This window comes from Labeo rohita, chromosome 9, assembly GCF_022985175.1.
Source record: "Labeo rohita strain BAU-BD-2019 chromosome 9, IGBB_LRoh.1.0, whole genome shotgun sequence".
In the NCBI taxonomy this organism is placed as follows: domain Eukaryota; kingdom Metazoa; phylum Chordata; class Actinopteri; order Cypriniformes; family Cyprinidae; genus Labeo; species Labeo rohita.
The window spans coordinates 34,630,190-34,651,626 of NC_066877.1; the positions used below are offsets into that span (position 1 = coordinate 34,630,190).

Below are 21,437 nucleotides of genomic sequence, written 5' to 3' on the forward strand. Positions count from 1 at the left end.
AAATAGACAAATGGATGGATGGACATATGAAGGATGGATGGATGGGTAAATGGATAGATGGACGGATTCAGATAGACAGATAGATAGATAGATGCATGCATGAATGGATGGATGGATAGATAGATGGAAAAAATTAATAAATGGATGGATGGAGGATGGAGGGATAGATGGATAAATAGATGGATGGATGGATGGATGGATGGATAAATGAATGAATCAAAAATCAGAACAGCTTTATTGCCAAGTATGCTTACACATACAAGGAATTTGTTTTGGTGTCACAGGCTTCCAGTGCACAGAGACAACAACAACAACACAGAGAAAATAAAATACACTGAGAATAAAAAATATACATATGTAAATATAAATGCACAAAAATTGCAATATAAGATTTAAGAAAAGAAATAAATTGTATACAGTTGTGCTACAGATGAATAGAATAGAATAGAGTAGAATAGAATAGAATAGAATAGAGTAGAATAGAATAGAATAGAGTAGAATAGAATAGAATGAGATGTCTGGATGTACTGAGATGTAGGTGGTAACAAATAAATATAAGGTTATTGCACATATTTTTATTGCACAATGGGGGGGGGGGTCTGGAACATTTAAATGTATGTATAAATGCACGGAGAACGGAAGGATAGATGGATAAATGGATGTAAATGGATGGATGGATAAATGAGTGGATGGAGAATGGATAGATGGATGGATGGACAGATGAAGGACGGATGATAAATGGATTGATGGACAGATGCACAGATAGATGCATGAATAGATGGAGAGATGGATAGATGGATAAATAGACAAATGGATGGATGGACAGATGAAGGATGGATGGATGCATAAATGGATAGATGGACGGATTCAGATAGATAGACAGATAGATAGATAGATGCATGCATGAATGGATGGATGGATAAATGGATGGATGGATGATAGATGAATGGATGGATAATGGATGGATGAATGGACAGATGGATAAATGAGTGGATGGATGAAGGATGGATGATACAAGATAGATGGATAAATGGATGGATGAATATATAGATAAATGGATGGATGGATAGATGAAGGATGGATGGATAAATGGATAGATGGACGGATGCACAGATAGATAGATGCATGAATGAATGGATGGATGGATGGGGATGGATGGATAGGTGGATAAATTAATAAATGGATAAATGGATGATAGATGAATGGATGGATGAATGGATGGATGCATGGATGGATTGATGGATGGATAGGTGGATAAATTAATAAATGGATAAATGGATGGATGGATGGATGGATAAATGGTTGGAAAATAGATGAATGGACAGATGAAGGATGGATATGGATGGATAAATGTATAGATGGATGGATGGATGATAGATGAATGGATGGATGGATGGATAGGTGGGTAAATTAATAAATGGATAAATGATGGATGGATGATAGATGAATGGATGGATGGATGGATAGGTGGATAAATTAATAAATGGATAAATGGATGGATGGATGATAGATGGATGGATGGATGAATGGTTGGAAAATAGATGAATGGACAGATGAAGGATGGATATGGATGGATAAATGTATAGATGGATGGATGATAGATGAATGGATGGATGGATGGGTGGATAAATTAATAAATGGATAAATGATGGATGGATGATAGATGAATGGATGGATGGATGGATAGGTGGATAAATTAATAAATGGATAAATGGATGGATATATGATAGATGAATGGATAGGTGGATAAATTAATAAATGGATAAATGGATGGATGGATGATAGATGTTACGGTGGGTTGCTGCGTGCTGGATGGAACGAGACGAGAGACGAGATAACAAGCAACAATATATTTAATATAAACTTCTGGTAGCATAAGCTGGAACAGGCAGGAACACAGAGCGATAATCCACACACGTAGAACATACAAACGTTACATTAAAGGCCGACAGCAAACTCAAGAAAAGGGCAGACTTATAAAGGGTGACTAATAATGAAATACAGGTGACGGGGATAACAGAATAACGAGGGCAAAACCAAAGCAGACAGGATGACAGGGGGAGACACTGGGAGAAACCAAATACACACAGACAGAACTGTAACATTACGCCCCCCTCTGAATAGGCGCGTCCTCGCGCCGTAGAAAACAAAACAAAACAAAACAGACTAGGAGGCGAAAAAACAGAAAAACCAGAGTCCATGGGGGAGGGAGGGCGGGCGCCCTGGAGGCTGATACGGGAGAGGAACATAGTAGCTAGGGAAAGCCTCCAGGGCAGATCAGGGAGCTCAGGAGGCCATGGCTGGACAGTTCAGGGGGCCATGGTGGATCAGGGAGTTCAGGAGGCCATGGCCGGGCAGATAGTCCAGGAGGCCATGGTGGATCTGGGGGCTCAGGAGGCCATGGCGGGTCTGGGGGCTCAGGAGGCCATGGCCGGGTAAACAGTTCAGGTGGCCATGGCGGGTCTGGGGGCTCAGGAGGCCATGGCCGGGTAAACAGTTCAGGTGGCCGAACAGGGGAGTAGCCCCCCCCCAAAATTTTCTTGGGGGAATTTACAGTACTGCCAGCCCTAGGGAGCGCTGGATGAGGTGCTGGCTCGGGCGGGCGCGCTGAAGGAGGAGCCGACTCAGGAGGGCGAGCTGGGCAGAGCTCCGGCTCTGGAAGGCGAGCTGGGCAGAGCTCCGGCTCTGGAGGGCGAGCTGGGCAGAGCTCCGGCTCTGGAGGGCGAGCTGGGCAGAGCTCCGGCTCTGGAGGGCGAGCTGGGCAGAGCTCCGGCTCTGGAGGGCGAGCTGGACTTTGTCTTGGCTTATAAGGAGCACCAGGAACTTGACTTGACTCAGGAGATGTAGCCGTGACGTGACTTGACTCAGCTGTGACGTGACTTGACTCAGCCGTGACGTGACTTGACTCAGCCGTGACGTGACTTGACTCAGGAACCACAGCGTTTATGAGACTTGACTCAGGAACGCCCGCAACAACTTGGCTTGACTCATGGGGAACCGCTGTGACTTTACTTGATTCAGGAACGACAGCTTTGGCTTGACTTGATTCAGCCGCTTGACTTGACTCAGTAGCTGCAGCTGCAACTTGACTTGACTCGGGGAACACTGCTACAACTTGACTTGACTCAGGAACTATAGCCGTGGCTTGACTTGGCTCAGGAAGGCTGGGCGGAACCAGCGGAGGCTCAGGAAGGCTGGGCGGAACCAGCGGAGGCTCAGGAAGGCTGGGCGGAACCAGCGGAGGCTCAGGAAGGCTGGGCGGAACCAGCGGAGGCTCAGGAAGGCTGGGCGGAACCAGCGGAGGCTCAGGAAGGCTGGACGGAACCAGCGGAGGCTCAGGAGAATCAGGGGAGATAATAGGAGCCGTGAACTCCAGTGGGATTGCCCTGTCCATAATGTTCATTCCAGCTATCATGATTGGGGACTCAGGCTTGGCGGCCATCTTGGCTGGGGACTCAGGCTTGGCGGCCCTCTTGGCCGGGGACTCAGGAACGGAGGCCCTCTTGGCCGGGGACTCAGGAACGGAGGCCATCTTGGGTGCAGACTCTGGTGTGGCGGCCATCTTGCGTATCTTGTCACTCCATCTCACCAGATGGTAAACGCTTAAAAACTCCTCCACATATTCCTCCAGCGAACGCTCACCTTGTTGCAGGTCCAGGAGGAGGTCATCAGCCCAGGTCATCCTCTGTTTATGGTCGGTCTTTCTGTTACGGTGGGTTGCTGCGTGCTGGATGGAACGAGACGAGAGACGAGATAACAAGCAACAATATATTTAATATAAACTTCTGGTAGCATAAGCTGGAACAGGCAGGAACACAGAGCGATAATCCACACACGTAGAACATACAAACGTTACATTAAAGACCGACAGCAAACTCAAGAAAAGGGCAGACTTATAAAGGGTGACTAATAATGAAATACAGGTGACGGGGATAACAGAATAACGAGGGCAAAACCAAAGCAGACAGGATGACAGGGGGAGACACTGGGAGAAACCAAATACACACAGACAGAACTGTAACAATAGATGAATGGATGGATGGATGGATGGAAAAATAGATGAATGGACGGATGAAGGATGGATATGGATGGATAAATGTATAGATGGATGGATGATAGATGAATGGATGGATGGATGGATGGATGGATAGGTGGATAAATTAATAAATGGATAAATGGATGGATAGATGATAGATGAATGGATAGGTGGATAAATTAATAAATGGATAAATGGATGGATGGATGATAGATGGATGGATGGATGGATGGATGGAAAAATAGATGAATGGAAGGATGAAGGATGGATATGGATGGATAAATGGATAGCTGGGTGGATGTACGGCTGAATGGATGGATGGACAGATAGATTGATAGATGGAGAAATAAATAAATAAATAAATAACAGAAGAGACACTTTGCACCAGATTTAGCTACTTAGAAAGGCAGATGAAGACATAAAATATTTTACTTTTTTAATACCAATGTCACAATTTTATATTTGGTAAATGATTTTTAATATAAACTTTATTGGCAAATGACACCCCTCTAAACACACAAAACACTATTATACAATATAAAGCAGTTAATAATAGCAATTATGTGCACACATTTTAAAAATAACACTCTAAAAATAAAATATATATAACTACAACTTTGTAATATTTGAAAACGGATAAGGTGTATTTTTCATGTGTTATTAATACTAATAATGCATTTTTGATTGTAGCCAATTAATAAGTGTCTGACATAAATCAACCATATAATGTATTATGTTATTATAATTTATTTATTTATTTAGATATACCTAAATTTCACTAGCAAATGATACCGTTGGGTGAGTTTTTAAAAACCCCAAAACACAATGCTGTTATGTATAATGCGATTTAATAATGTCATGTATGGACACAAATATATTGAGCGACCTCGTGCAACTTTATCACCTTTATTTCCATCCTGCTCATTTTCTTGTCACTGTGCAAATAATTGAAGTTCACACCATACTGATAAGCAACTTCAATCTCAGGGTCAGCACCATCATGTCTCTCTCACTCACTCACTCACTCACTCACTCTCTCTCTTTCCCGCATCACTCCGCGTGTGTGACGTGTGTTCGTGCGCTGTCCCGGGAATCACAGTGCTGAAACCGCCGCATCAGCCACCCGGAGCCACTCCGACACCGTCCAGCGGAACCTAAACTCGCGGCGTGATCGGATTACACATCCCCGATGAATTGTCCCGAGGAATCGCGCGAAGGCAACGCGAAAAACTGCAGCAGAATAACATTTGCTCGCGAAGCGACCGAAGACATGCGGCGTCCGCACGAAGAAGCATCACCTGCAGAAGCGCGGAGGTATCGCTTTAACCTTTAGGTGCAGATACCTGAACGCGGACCTGAATGATTTCACACCACTGAGGGATGCTGCTTTAACACATGTGGCATGCGACTTTGAAGCTTTACTTTGCAGGAGGACATACAGACCCCAAACCCGAAGGAATGAATCGATCTTATGGCTTCTGACACCTGTTTACTGCCTTTTCGTCATTTTTTATCTAATTCAGGATGCAATATAGAGGTGCACTTAAATATTTCACAACAGCATCTTTGGTTCTAAATTTAACTTGCAATCAATTTTAAGCTAAATTCCAAAAGTGCGATGAACTTAATGCAGGTTGCGACTTTTGTTGCGGAATACCATGGCTTGCATGCATTCGCTTTTCACAGCCTAAACTAACAGGGAGTCCAGAAACGCGCACTAATTGATCCCGCCCGGACAGTCTCGATTCCTCCCGTTCTTGGATGCTTCGCGGTCACGGCATGCTGAAGAGCCGCTGTTGCGTTCTCTTCAGTGACCTCAAGGTGTTTCTGCTCGGGCCACAGGCTCCTACAAACCCCATGAGCGGACAAACAGCCAGAATCAGCCCGTATGCCTCGGATAACAACAATACCTTACGAGCCCACCGGCTCCGGCACTGGAGTACCCCGTCCACAGAGGACGCTGTCGGGCCGGAGGCGGCTGCGGACGGATCCGGGTGGACGGACGCCGCGGCGGATGAGTTCCCCAAGGACCGGAGGGATGACAGGTTCTCCTTCATCAGCTATGCAGAAGGAACCCCGGTGTGCAGGATATGCTTCCAGGGGCCGGAACAGGTAGAAACCAACCCTACAGTTCAATAAAGCAAACAAATGTACATGATAAATCATTTAACCACATACTAAAAAGTTTTGATTTGGTTCCATGAAACTTATTTATGTGTTAAATACACAATTATATTAAGTGAGGGAGCAACTATACATCTACTCATGTTCGTTTCACTACTAATTACCTTAATGTCAGAGCAGGCGCGTCATTTGTAACGTAAATGTGCGAGACTTCCGGTATCACTTGCGGTCAGTTATTTTTCAGTACAAAAACAGTATTTTATGCTGCTTGATATGGCAAAATGTTGTTTCTTATCACAATATATTTAATTTATTGTCATGCTCATAAACACATGATCATTTACTACGCTTCTTCTAACGATGAATTAATCGAAAGTCTAGATTTACAGAAAAAAAGCTTACTTCCGCTTTGCAAAATGGTGGATATAACCATGAAAATAAAATAAACAGTCATTTTCCAGTGGCTATCTGGTACAGCAGGTTTAAATTTTTGTGCAAAATTATAAACTACGGAAAACATTTTATTGTGCAAAAATGTTAAAGTTTTTATAAGGTTTAAATAAAGATTAGTGTTCATTTTACAAAAATAGGCTACTATTTTAGCCTTTCCACTTCAAAATGTCATGTTTAATTTAATGTGGTACTTTGCATTTCTTTGTAAATATTTGTGAAATTTACTAGTAATCTTGTGAGTGAAAATTGTGTCCCTGGACCACAAAACCAGTTATAATGGTAATGTTTTAATAAAAATAAGCTTTCCATTGATGTATGGTTTTTAGGACAGGACAATATTTGACCGAGATACAACTATTTGAAAATCTGGAATCTGAGGGTGCAAAAAATCTAAATATTGAGGAAATCACCTCTAAAGTTGTCCAAATGAAGTTCTTAGCAATGCATATTACTAAACAAAAATTAAGTTTTGATATATTTATGGCAGGAAATTTACAAAATATCTTCATGGAACATGATAGCCTGATGATTTTGGCATAAAGAAAAATCTGTAATTTTGACCCATACAATGTATTGTTGACTATTGCTACAAATATACCCATGCTACATATGGCTGGTTTTGTGGTCCAGGGTTTTTTGATCTAAAACTTAGGATTGCACAATCAAACCCTTTGAAAAGAAAAGAACCGTCCTACTGTCTTTAATTTATAATGGACCAAAACATGAACATAAAAAACAAAAAAATGGCATGTGAACAAGGGTCAGCTTAGTTACAGCAGACACTCAGTGATTAATTACCAGCAATAAACTATTTAAAGTCCATATACACCGCCATTTGTTGCCTGGGCCTACTTAATTAAATATTCATGAGCTAGAGCCAATGGCCACTCCCCCAAGCACAATGCACAGATAACTTCAGATAAAACTTCTTAGTTTTTATGCTGTACTTTAGTGGTTTGACATAATGGTGTATATGAAAGCACATTATTATTTATTAAAATGAAAAACATTTAAAATTAATCAAAGCAATTTACATAAAACATATATTCAAGATTCAAAATGTTCAAGATAAGAATATTCACAATAGGCCAAATGATCAAACTTTAACGCTAGTGCAAGTTTTAAACAGGATTCTCATACTTTTGACCAAATGAATTTCAGTAACACGTTTCAGTGATTTATTATTTTTATATTCAATTAATTTAATAGCTGAGCATAACTAAAAAAACCTCTTATTCACCAGACGGTATGTTTATGATTTTTCAAAGATTTTAATAATGTCTATGAGTCCTGTTTAAATTAACCTCATGATTTTAAGGTCACGTCCCTGCAAATGGCAACGGAGTATTTACTTTTCTTAATGCGCCTTGTTTTAGTAGGAAAACTGTAGCTCAGAGCAGGCCTCATAAATTATTCATGATGATATGCAAATCGTTTCCACTTCAAAAACCTCTGCACCGTCTTCACCCAAAGGGAAGGTGATTCACCAGAATTTACAACAGAACGACATTTATTTCACACTTGTTTCACTGATACATTTGAGCTCGTGCCAAGTCAGAGTAAATGAAAAACTGGAGTGGAATGAGTGTTACCGCACACAAACTCCCATGTTACCTGAGATGATCCTCACCTGTATTGAAAGAAGGAAACCTGAGGCGAGTCGACAGAGAGGAATCGGCTTTCCTCCTCAGAGGGTTATAAGCAAAGAGCAAACACCTTTGAACACTAGTTACAGACGAGACCGGGGCTAGTTGTCACACAACTATAAGATTTTTCAAAGTTGTAAATAAAACAAAGATTATTAAAGTACGTTTTACAAGAAAATACTACTTCAGACTTTTTGCTTGCTATTTCTTTGTGCTTATATGTGACACTGGACCACAAAACCAGTCTTAAGTAGCACGGGTATATTTGTAGCAATAGCCAAAAATACATTGATTTGTTTAAAATTGTCAATTTTTCTTTTATGCCAAAAATCATTAGGCTATTAAGTAAAGATCATGTTCCATGAAGACATGTTGTACATTTCCTACCGTAAATATATCAAAACTTAATTTTTTATTATTAATATGCATTGCTAAGAACTTCATTTGGACAACTTTAAAGGTGATTTTCTCAATATTTAGATTTGTTTGCACCCTCAGATTCCAGATTTTCAAATAGTTGCATCTTGGCCAAATATTGTCCTGTCCTAACAAATGGATCAATGGAAAGCTTTCAGAAGATGTATAAATCTCAATTTCAAAAAAATGCACCCTTAAGACTGGTTTTGTGGTCCAGGGTCACATATGTAAAATGTACTAGCAATTTTACAATTTGTTATGTAGAAATACCTTAAATTTAATTTAAAAAATCAGTTATTTAATTCAGTTTATTAAATTTTAATATCAGTTGACCCAAACAATGATTTGATATTTTGTGCATACACTCAAATGAACAATTTTCGCTCAGAAATTGCTATTAAATAAAAAAACCCCAGCAAGTAACAGTTTTTAGATAAAAAGCCTGAAATAGTATTTAATTTTTTTTTTAACATACTCCAATTATTTTTCTATTATTTACAACTTTGAAAAATCATTTTACAGTGTGCACGGGAAAAAAAGGCGGGAACAATTTTCATTTAGAAAATGGTAGTAAATTTCTCTAATAATTACAAATAAAAGCATGCAACATTGAATAAAACATGAACTGTTAAAGTAGGAAAACTCATTTTTTAAAGTATACCTCTTGTGTTTTTGCTTTGTGTTTGTAATTGTTTAAAATTGGCTTTCTGAAGTCATGTTTCCACCATAGTGGGGCAAGTTGTCACGACGGAAACAAGCGATTAGAAGCTTATTTTAAGCTTTTCCCAAAAGGTCAATGTGTGTTAAATGAACTGCATGTCTTTTTCCCTCACAATAACAGTGAAAATGCTCAGCATTCGTGTTTACGGCATTTATGAATCAGAGAAAGTTCCTCTGAGGCACTCAGTGTTTTTATTAAGCGCTCCATAATGACACAATTTGAACTCGGATTTAAACAAACCCATTGTGCTCATGCAATTATAAGATTATTGCCCCAAAGCGAGCAGCGTGATGTCTTTGAGAAGCTCTGCTGTAAGTGTAAAGAGCCGAAAATGTGAGCGCGGGCGAACCCGAGGGAATGATTTCAGACGATTGTTCCAGTTAGACAGTGATCAGATCTTCTCTCTTATTCTTTTTGTGTGCAGAGACGAACCAGAACTGATGTTTTACAGATACTACATGATGGAAAGACGTGTCTAGATGAAGGGCAGCGCTTTGATTTTCTGTCTTTTGTTGCTGTCTGACTGATTCATGCTTGCTTTCTGCTGATTCAGCAGGCTGTAGTTCAATGGCGCTATGAAAACATCCCGTTTAATTGTGTAACCCTGAGTAATAGCACTCGGTAATGTGCTGCTGCATCTTTCAGACGGCTTTGACTGGTGTATTGTTTCAAAATATAATGATTGTTCTTGAAGTGCCATGTCACATTGCATTAACCAGACATCTTTGTCTTTACAAATGCATCTTGACTAGATCTAAAAAGCACAAGGAATCACTTCTGGTTCAGTGCAAGTTCAGTTCTAATGCATTTACAATTTGCTTCAAAAGACTTAAATATCAAACTGTAGGTGTTCATATTTAACTAATGTAGAATTAGTGACCTTGTCTGTGTCAAATATTACCTCAAACCTCAATATCAAATAATTTCTTACTTCCTTTTTTGTCGTTTTCCAGAATATTCCAGTCCAATATTACATCTTAAGAAGCAAAATGAGTCAAGAAGTCTCGTTTTTTGAAATATGTACCAAATAGTTCACCTGAAAATTTACATTTTCAGAATATGTACTCTCACAGGCCATCCAAGCTGTAGATGAGTTTGTTTCTTCATCAGATTTGGAGAAATGTAGCATTCGATCATTTTCTCGCCAATGGATCCTCTGCAGTGAATGGGTGCCGTCAGAATGAGAGTCCAAACAGCTGATAAAAACTTCAAAATAATCCACAAGTAATCCACGTCACTTCAGCCCATCAGTTAACATCTTGAGAAGACAACCGCTGCGTGTTTGTAAGAAACAAATCCATCAAGACATTTTTCATTTTTGAATCAGGAGAGAAATATGCAAAGATGAAACAGTTTAAGAAATAAAAACAGGACAAAACAGCTCTAAACAAATATGTGTGTGAATTCTAATGTAAGAGACAACAGAAGATGGACTTTTTCACTGGAAGAAGTGTTATTATGGATTATGGACTCTTTGTCCAGAAACAACGGTTTGAAGTTAAAAATGCCTTAATGATGGATTTTTTTGTTACAAACATGCAGCTTTTGTCTTTCCAAGACATTAATCGATAGACTGGAGTGGTGTGGATTATTTGTGGATTATTGCAATGTTTTAATCAGCTGTTTGGACTCTCATTCTGACGGCACCCATTCACTTCACTGGATCCATTGGTAAGCAAATGATGTTAAATTTCTCCAAATCTGTTTGATGAAGAAACAAACTCATCTATATATTTAGGTGGGGTAAATGTCAAATTTGGGGTGAATTTATTTCTTTAAGTGAGTTTAGACTGAAAAAAAAAAAAAAGAAAAATGATCTGCCAGTGGAGTCATAAAAATACATGTTTTGTTAGTTTGCAGCAAGAACTCATTTAGTTTGGCTATATTTTTTTAAGAAAACAAAACTCAATATCATAAGCAAGTTTGTTCTAAGTTAAAGTATCTTAAGTTAAGAATGTTAAGATATTTGTACTTGAACAAGACAAACATACTGAAGAAGAAAATCATTTTTTGCAGTGTAAAGCTAGTAGCGTTTACAATATGCATGAGGATAGAGACTGTTTACATTTAGCAAACCAGTGAGGTCTATAATACCTGGAGAGAGCAATCCGTTACCATTCATATTTTGTAGTTTGCTGGCCGGCATATGATCCCTCAAAAGTGTGCAACCTGCTGATGCCTTTTTGATGTAGTTTCAGCATCTAGAAACAATGCAGATACTTTATATGTCAAAATAAATACAGGGTTTTACTTAATAATTGATGTACAAAATACATTCCCGGCTTTTTTAAACCCTCTGGAGAACTAGCTCTGTGCATTACTGTAACGGTGAACATTGCTTTTTTAAATCTGGGAACTTGTGTTGAACCCAGAAGATTGCTTTCATTTGTGGTGTTCACTTAGCGAAGCTTCTCTGCTGTTTCACCTCAGCTTTGCAGACCTGCAGAGACACAGATTCAGACAAGAGAGATGTACAGTCACAGAATCAATCTGCTGCTGAGATCCCTGTAGTATTACGTGCCTCAAACACACTTTTACTCCAGAGAGCCTCAGCTTGAGCATCTGTGCTGCCATTTTAGCAGACAAAGAGATTTATGAGGCAGCCATGAAAGAGTTTAGCTGAGAGTTTCAGAAGCAGACAAACAAGCAAGAGTGTTTTCCCCTCATTTAAAACAATAAACAATTGTTGCAGTATATGAAATATTACAGAAACAGCTATGTAGATACAGTCACGGTCTTAAATTAAAAAAAGTTTGTCCAAAATTGAACATTTCCTGTAACGTTCTCACCCTCAGGCAAGATGTAGATAAGTTTGTTTCTTCATCAGATTTGGAGAAATGTAGCATTCCATCACTTGCTCACCAATGGATGTGGATGGGTGCCGTCAGAATGAGAGTCCAAACAGCTGATTAAAACATCACAATAATCCACACCACTCCAGTCCATCAATTAACATCTTGAAAAGCTGTGTGTTTGTAAGAAACAAATCCATCATTCCCATTTCTTTGTGCTTACATGTGAGCCTAAACCACAAAACCAGCCATAAGTAGCACGGGTATATTTGTAGCAATAGCCAAAAATACATTGTATGGGTCAAAATTGTAATTTTTTATGCCAAAAATCATTAGGATATTAAGTAAAGATCATGTTCCATGAAGATAATTTGTAAATTTTCTACCATAAATATATCAAAACCTAATTTTTTATTAGTAATATGCATTGCTAAGAACTTCATTTGGACAACTTTAAAGGTGATTTTCTCAATATTTTGATTTTTTTTTTTTTGCACCCTCAAATTACAGATTTTCAAATAGTTGTATCTCAGCCAAATCAATAGAAAGCTTTCAGAAGATGTATAAATCTCAATTTTAAAAGAATTGACCCTTATGACTGATTTTGTGGTTCACATATGTGAAATGTACTAGCAAATTCACAATTTCTTTAGTGCAGAATATAGCTTAAATTTAATTTTAAAAATCAGTTAATTCAGTTTATTAATTTTAATATTTATTGACCCAAACAATTATTTGATAGTTTGTGCATACACTGAAATGAACAATTTTCACTCAGAAATTGCTATTCAATTTTAAAGAAACGACAACAAGCAAGAGTGTTTCCCCCTCATTTAAAACAATAAACAATTGTTACAGTATATGAAATATTACAGAAACAGCTCTGTAGATACAGTCACGGTCTTAAATTAAATAGTAAAAGTAATAGTTGAAAATTTCCTGTAACATTCTCACCCTCAGGCCATCCAAGATGTAGATAAGTTTGTTTCTTCATCAGATTTGGAGAAATGCAGCATTCTATCACTTGCTCACCAATGGATGTGAATGGGTGCCGTCAGAATGAGAGTCCAAACAGCTGATAAAAACATCACAATGATCCACAAGTAATCCACACCACTCCAGTCCATCAGTTAACATCTTGTGAAGCCAAAAGCTGCGTGTTTGTAAGAAACAAATCCATCATTAAGGTGTTTTAACTTCCATAATCCATTATTGTCCGAATCAGGAGAGAGATCAAGCTCTGTTTACAAGCCAAAACAGCTCTAAACAAATATGTGGGTGAATTTTGATGTGAGAGACAACAGGAGATGGACTTTTTCACTGGAAGAAGCATTATTACGAATTATGGGCACATATTCTGGCCAGAAGCAATGGTTTGAAGTTAAAAACATCTTGATGGATTTGTTTCTTACAAACATGCAGCTTTTGTCTTCTCAAGATGTTAACTGATGGACTGGAGTGGTGTGGATTACTTGTGGATTATTGTGATGTTTTCATCAGCTGTTTGGACTCTCATTCTGACGGCACCCATTCACATCCACTGGTGAGCAAGAGATGGAATGCTACATTTCTCTAAATCTGATGAAGAAACAAACTAATCTTTATCTAGCAAACTATTCCTTTAAGCCACTAAAATAAAAATACAAGGACCAAAATCGAATTTTTGTCATTTTAGACCATGCACAGAGTCGATTGATGAAATAAAGAGCTTCAGCTTCAACATGAAGACAAACGGCCAGCACAGCTCTTCAGGATGCCTTTATGGGCACGCCGGATAAGGACGCATTATTTTGCATGCAGTAATCCTGTGGAGGCACGGCTCTGTGCATTCACAATAACACAGGTCTACACTCCACTTCTCTGCCACATTACATTCACATCACACTGAATGGAGGCCCAAATACTCAATGTCCCTCCAGCAAGCCAATGATGGAAAATGCTATTTCCGAACGGCTTAAGGCTGCGCTTATGTGCCGCCTTTTGTTGTTCGGTACATTCGTGCATCATTAAGAGTCAAAGGCAGCCCCTTTCCTGGCATATATTTTGTTATTTACGACAGATTCAATTCATTTTGCCTCTTTAGAGCAGCAGGAATGTTGCTGAAAAGTGGAAGTGGTTTGTAAACCAGAGTGCCGGGCTTTCAAAAGGGCCTTAGATGGCATGTAATAAGTATAAATGTGAGGGACACACACATATTTAAGTACAATATTATTAGTTCAGGTTTCTTGTTGGTGTTACATCGAAGTTTCCTTTCATCTCATGAAAACCTGGATTTATCTGGTCTAGATGGTATGGAAAACTAGATTTTTAGACACTTGCATGTGGAAAAGTTGTTGTTTGGCAGCTTGTTTAGCTAGCATGAACTCAGGACATCAAATCACATCTAATCCTGATGTTTTAATTCACATAGAACCAAATAAGGAATCAGTCTGACACATTTAGTAAAATGACCTACTTACCATTAATCTGAAAAGTAGGTCTGATATGGATATCTCCATATGGATTACTGCACTCGGCACTTTCTGTGAACAGAGTACAAATGATCAGTGCAAGAACGAGCTTAACCTTCAAATGTTCAACATCAACCTCAAGAGGTCAAACTACAGTAAATAGGACTTGAAGACTTTAAGTTTGTTGTTTTTACAACCTTGCTGCCAGTTTGGGGTGTCAGTCGATTGTTATTGATACATGCATATTTTTGTACATATATATAATTAAATACATTAATTAAGTACATATAGTAAAACAATGTTTTTGAAAGTCAGAAGTTTTTGGACAGTAAGATTTTTATTTTTAAAGAAGTCTTTTCGGCTCCCGAAGTCTGCATTTATTTGATTCAAAGTACCGCAAAAACAGTACAATTCTGAAATATTTGTACTATTTAAAATAACTGTTTTCTATTTGAATATGTTTTAAAATGTAATTTATTCCTGTCATTTCAAAGCTGAATTTTTAGCATCATTACTCCAGTCACATGATCTTTCAGAAATCACTCTAATATTCTGATTTGCTGCTCAAAAAACATTTATTATTATTATTACGTTGAAAACAGCTGAGTAGAATTTTTTCAGGTTTCTTTGATGAATAGAAAGTTCAGAAGAACAGCATTTATCTGAAATAGAAATCCTTTGTAACATTATACTTGTCTTTATCGTCACTTTTGATCAACTTAAAGCATCCTTGCTAAATAAAACTATTCATTTCTATTATTTCTTTCTCCAAAAAATTATAGTTGACTCCAAGTTTTTGAACTGTATAGTGAAAAAATGTACTAAATTTTTAAAATATTGATAATGTTTCTTGAACAGCAAATCAGCATATTAGAATAATTTCTGAAAGATCATGTGACACTGAAGACTGGAGTAATGATGCTGAAAATTCAGCTTTGAAATCACAGGAATAAATTACAATTTAAAATTTATTCAAATAGACAGCAGTTATTTTAATTAGTAAAAATATTTTAAAATTGTACTATTTTTGCTGTACTTTGGATCAAATAAATGCAGGCTTGGTGTGAATAAGAGACTTCTTTAAAAATTATTAAAAACTTTTGACTGGTACAAATAATATATATTTTTTAAATAAATAAATAAGGTAAATCAACATATAAAATTATAAAATGACTTCATGAAAATTAATGGGACACCAGTCTGTGGAAAGTCCAGAAAAGTTTAAACTTAACTTTCTAGCCTACATTTTAACGCTCATGTTGATTTTACAGTTGTTTTTATGATGTGTCTTAACCTGCCTTTAAATAGACATAAAAACTGAGTTTTTATCAAACGCCCTACAGCGTGTCGCATTGCTGACATGAGTGGACATTTTTAATCACGCCAGCTAATTTAATTTAAAGAGTGTCAATCAGTGACACGGTTTCTTCCTTTCGTTGAAGTCTAGCTGAGAATCCCCCTCGAGTCTCCCTCCGCCCGGCACCGTCTCAGATGTTTATTTATTTCTGAGTCATACTTATTCATAATTCAGAGCGGCACACGACTGACACAGATTTACAGGGGAGTTACAATCTGACTAAGGTACTTTGGGTTCTGCAGACCTGTGCCGCACGCTTTTTCACACCCTTCAGGCTAAATGGCTGTTATTAGACCCGACAACCTTTCTGACGTGACGACATTTTTATTCTTATTTGATCACGCTTTTTAGCTGCTCTCGGATCTGTTTAACACATCTGACCATGTTTAAATACATTTAGTAAATTATATTAAATCTAACGCTGCATAACTCAAATCGAGCATTCTAAGTAGTGCTGTCAAACAGATTAATCCCATTCAAAATAAAAGTTTGTATTTCTTAAATATATACATGCATGTGTGTGTATTTATATATGCAGATAAACATACACAGTTCATACACATTATGTAAAGACTTTTATTTTGGATGCGATTAATCGCGATTAATCAATTTGACAGCACTATTTTTAAATTGTTTTCTTTAATGCTCTGTATATAGTACATTCATATAGTACTCACATACAGTGTACTCATGTAAACAATATAGTATACTATACAATATATACTATTATACAATATAATTCTATAATGTATAAATGTACTCACAACTGTGAGTACTATATGAAAGTACTATATATCGAACTTTAAATTAATAAGATTTCTTTTACTAAAGAAGGGTTGAACTAATTAGAGTTGATGTAGAGCTATAATATATATATATATATATATATATATATATACACACTACCATTCAAAAGTTTGGGGTCAGTACATTTTTATTGTTTCTTTTTTCTTTTTTCTTTTTTTTAAGAAATTAATACTTTTATTCACCAAGGATGTATTAAGTTAATAATTAAAAGTTTATTAAAAGTTAATAATAAATAATTTACATTGTTATAAAATATTTATATTTTGAATAAACACTGTACTTTTTAAACTTGTTATTCATGAAAGAATCCTGAAAAAAAAATTACAGGTTCCAAAAAATATTTGGCAGCACAACTGTTGATATTATCCAACATTGATCATTCTAATAATAAATCCGCATATTAGAATGATTTCCGAAGGATCATGTGACACTTAAGACTGGAGTAACAGCTGATAAAAATTCAGCTTTTCATCACAGGGATAAATTCTATTTTAAAGTATGTTAAAATAAAAAACATTATTTTATATTGTAAAAACATTTTGCAATATTACTGGGGGTTTTTTAATCAAATAAATGCAGCCTTGATGAGCATAACAGACTACTTTAAAGACTATTACAAGTCTTACTGACCCCAAACTTTTGAACGGTATGTATATATATATATATATATATATATATATATAGCATGTATTTATATATGCAGATAAATATACACCGTTCACACACATATTATGTAAAGACTTTTATTTTGGATGCGATTAATCATGATTAATCGATTTGACAGCACTAATTTTAAATTGTTTTTCAATGCTCTGTATATAGTACATTCATATAGTACTCAAATACAGTGTACTCATGCAAACCAACATAATATACAATATATACTATTATACAATACAATTATATAATGTATAAATGTACATACAACTGTGAGTACTACATGAAAGTACTATATATTGAACTTTAAATTACTTTATATATACATAATTTATCACTTCATGGATTCAGTCTTTTTTCCTTTCAATTACCACAGGTTTTGTATTTCTATTTAGAACTGACTGACCGTATTCCTGATTGATCAGAGCAAAAAAAGCATTATTTGTGGATAATTTTAATAATATTCACTTGGAAGCTGAGCTGCATAAACTCAGATCAGTGAGGCCTACGATCAATCAGCCCCAAAAACAAATACAAAACCTGGTCTAATTAAAAGAAAACAAGTTGACGAAAAGATCAAATCCACTATTTGGTAATAATATTGCATAACGAGAAATTTATATGCAATTTTTTGTTGGCTTGTCATTTTTGACACGGAAGACCTGAAGTGCAACAAGGCTGGAAAAATACCAGAAAAGCACAAGAATAATCAAAATTTTTCGGGAGATGAGCAAAGTCAGAAAGTTTTAGTCCAATGTAATAAGAAAATCTAGCAGTTTTGGGAAAAAAGAGGGTTAAAGGAGAAGTCCACTTCCAGAACAACAATTTACAAATAATTTACTCACCCTTTTGTCATCCAGGATGTTCATGTCTTTCTGTCTTCAGTTGTAAAGAAATTATGGTTTTTGAGAATGAGAATTTCAAAATGTAGTTTAAATGCAGCTTCAAAGGCTCTAAACGACCCCAGCCGAGGAAGAATGATCTTATCTAGCGAAACGATCTGTCACTTTTATTTTTTTTTTCGAAAAATAAACATTTGTATACTTTTTAAACACAAAAGCTTATGTAACACAGGCTCTGAGATGCGCGTTCTCGAATGATTCCTTCATTTTGAACGGATCTTTAATGTGACTCAGTAAGAACGAGTCGTCTCTGGGAGCGATCCGTTCAGTCGCGCATGCGCAACATCCTGTTAGGTTCTGTACTGGAATTAGTTCACCTGTTCGAGTCTTTGGGTTTTTCGAGTCATTCGTTCATCTTATGAGGCTGTCACGTGATGAACGAACGACTCAAACCCGAAAACTGTCAGATAAGAGGTGAGGTGAGCTAATCATAGACTAAAGAACCAGGTAAACAATGAATGAATCTTTTCTGTTTCTTATAGCATTATAGTCTTATAATCTTGTTTGTAGTGTGATCAACGTTTGTGTAAGCAGTAGATGTATTAGGGAAGTAATACGTAACATTTTAATTACATTTTGCTAAAATGAACGAAATGACTTGAAAAAAGATTCATTCATTTTGCTGAACGAGACTCAAAGGCCCGAGTCGGTAAAATGATCTGAACTTCCCATCACTACTATGAATCATGTCTAAGTTTATCGTCTGTGTGATCCGGTGTTCTGACAATTTTTGCTACCCTGTCAGATTTTGCTACCTCCCATTAAAACAGATGGTAGCATAATTCGACAGCGAAAAATGCTACCTATCAGATTTTGCTTCCAGCATGATATTAATATTGTGTGAGGCTTTATTAACGTGTACACCTACCCCAACCCTAAACATAACATTACAGTATGAAAAACACAGTGCTGGTAGCACAATCTGACAGGTAGCATTATTTGTTAAAACACCGGCTCAAAAAGGTAGAGTATGGCGAAAAAACTCGTTGCAGCTTTTTGTTTGTAAACAGCGTTTAACTTACTTGCACTTTGTTAATCTTTGCATGTTCGCTTTGTAAACACTGGGTCTGTAGTTTTGCGTGACCTTTCGACCTGATTCAATAGTACGTAGCATCGTGAATGTGCATCTCAGAGCCTGTGCTACACGAGCACGACTTTTGTGCTTATTTTTCGAAAAAAATGACCTGAACATGAACATCTTGGATGACAAGGGGGTGAGTAAATTATTTGTAAATTGTTGTTTTGGACGTGGACTTCTCCTTTAAATGTTTTAGTGAACCTACCTTTACTGACACCACTTCATTATCTACTTCAATTCACTTCTGTTCACATTGCATGCATGTATTGAACGTTTGGTTGTCACTACCTTGAACAGGAGTGAAATGGACGGCATTAAACTCTTTATCCGCAGTGTGGCTCTCGGTGGAGTAAGTGAAACAGATTGTCACAGTTGTAATGGCCGTCTGATTTGTGCTGCTCGCTCGCTGCCCTGAGAACACGGAGGTGGATTAGGCTGCAGGTTTGGACGTGCTCCCCGTCTCCTCCTGTGCCGCCCTCCTCCCATTGGCTGTTCCTGCTCTCCTCATACTGTCCGGCCAACTCGCTCCCACTAAGTCCATCTGCAGACAGGCCTGTGTCTGTACCAACACTCCCTTTCTATTTCCTCTCGACGCTGTGACGGAGGTAGCGCTCCTCTTGGCTGAAGAAGCATCGGGGTCGTGCTTATGTAATACTCACGTTAAGTTGAGCTCGAGGCGGCTTTTACTGTGAGCTCCACTCTTTGGCAGAATGAACACGGATGAGATTTCTTGAGTATTTCGACAGTTTAACCCAGGCAGCAGTGAGACTAATGGAGAATTTGAGGTCTTCTCAGATGTTTCCCCTGAGGAAAAAAACAGACATCTCACATTATTCCTTCAGAGATCTCAAAAATGTCTCAAACTGTGTTCAGATTTGAAAAGTTTGCAATCAAAAGTTAGAAATCTCAATTTAAACTCAAATATGTCTCATCAGTGTATTCGAAGATCAAATAATCTGAGCTGCTACCCACTATATGCTATTTTTTCCAACTTTATTGGAAACAAAGTTAATACTTTAATGAAACAGTCAGTTGTCTCAATATAAGCTCAAACATTTCTCATCAAATGTTGATATCCACATTCAGTGAGAGGTACTGGCTCATTTATGGCTCACAAATTCCTGAGATGAAGGTAATACTTTATTGAAACTAGTCTGAGAACTTCATTAAATCTTTTGAGCTATAAAAGAGCAACCAATGAGCAAGAAAATAATCAGAAATGAGATCTATCTCAACTGTTTAGCAATGTGATTAATAGAGAACAAAATGAGTCTGTTGCTTCACAGTTGTTTCTTTTGTAGAAAAAGACCCCATTAATCTCAACAAACTCAATATTGTCTCAAACAGTGCTCAGATGTGCCACAATACCAAAGTCTGCAATCAAAAGTAAGAAATCTCAATATGAACTCAAATGTTTCTCATCAAATCTTCTACGTCTAAGCTTTTCTCCTTAGGTTTAAAGCTTGCTGTGTGCTTAGAAGTTGCTCTTTTACAGCTCAGGAGACATAATGGAGTTCATAATGACATCTCTTTAATATCTCAGCTGTTTCTCCTAGACAGCAATAAGATTAAATATAGAGCAAACTGGGTCTCTTGCATCTCACACATATACTGTCTCAAACAGTGCTTTTTTATGTCCATGGTGTTCTCATAAGTTTTAAATCTCATTATGTGCTCAGAGGTTGCTCATCCATTGCTCAGGAGAGATAATGGAGTTTTCAGACATGTTTTATTCAAGTAAGATGGTATTGCCATTAGCTGTAAAGCTATATAAATAATGGTGACTTGACTAGACTACCAACGTTGTCTCAGATGTTTCTCATAAGAGCAGCATATGAGCACTTACATTTTCTCTGGAAGTGGAGAATTCAAGATAAAACATAGGAGGGAATAATCACAAATGAGAGCTCTTTTATATCTCAACTGTTTCTTCTAGACGGCAATGAGATTAAATGGAGCGCAATCTCAGTCTCCTGCTTCTCAGATGTTTCTCCTGA

The 21,437-nt window shown here is 37.3% G+C and overlaps 1 protein-coding gene across 1 annotated transcript in view; it reads left to right on the forward strand.

Moving 5' to 3' along the window:
* The first annotated feature begins 5,058 nt into the window (after positions 1–5,058).
* Positions 5,059–21,437, forward strand: part of marchf4b (membrane associated ring-CH-type finger 4b) — a 32,514-nt gene continuing 16,135 nt past the window's right edge. Inside the window, exon 1 of the mRNA XM_051119339.1 lies at positions 5,059–6,148. Coding sequence (XP_050975296.1) covers positions 5,798–6,148 — 351 coding nt within the window. The 5' untranslated portion in view covers positions 5,059–5,797. The remainder of the gene's footprint in view (positions 6,149–21,437) is intronic.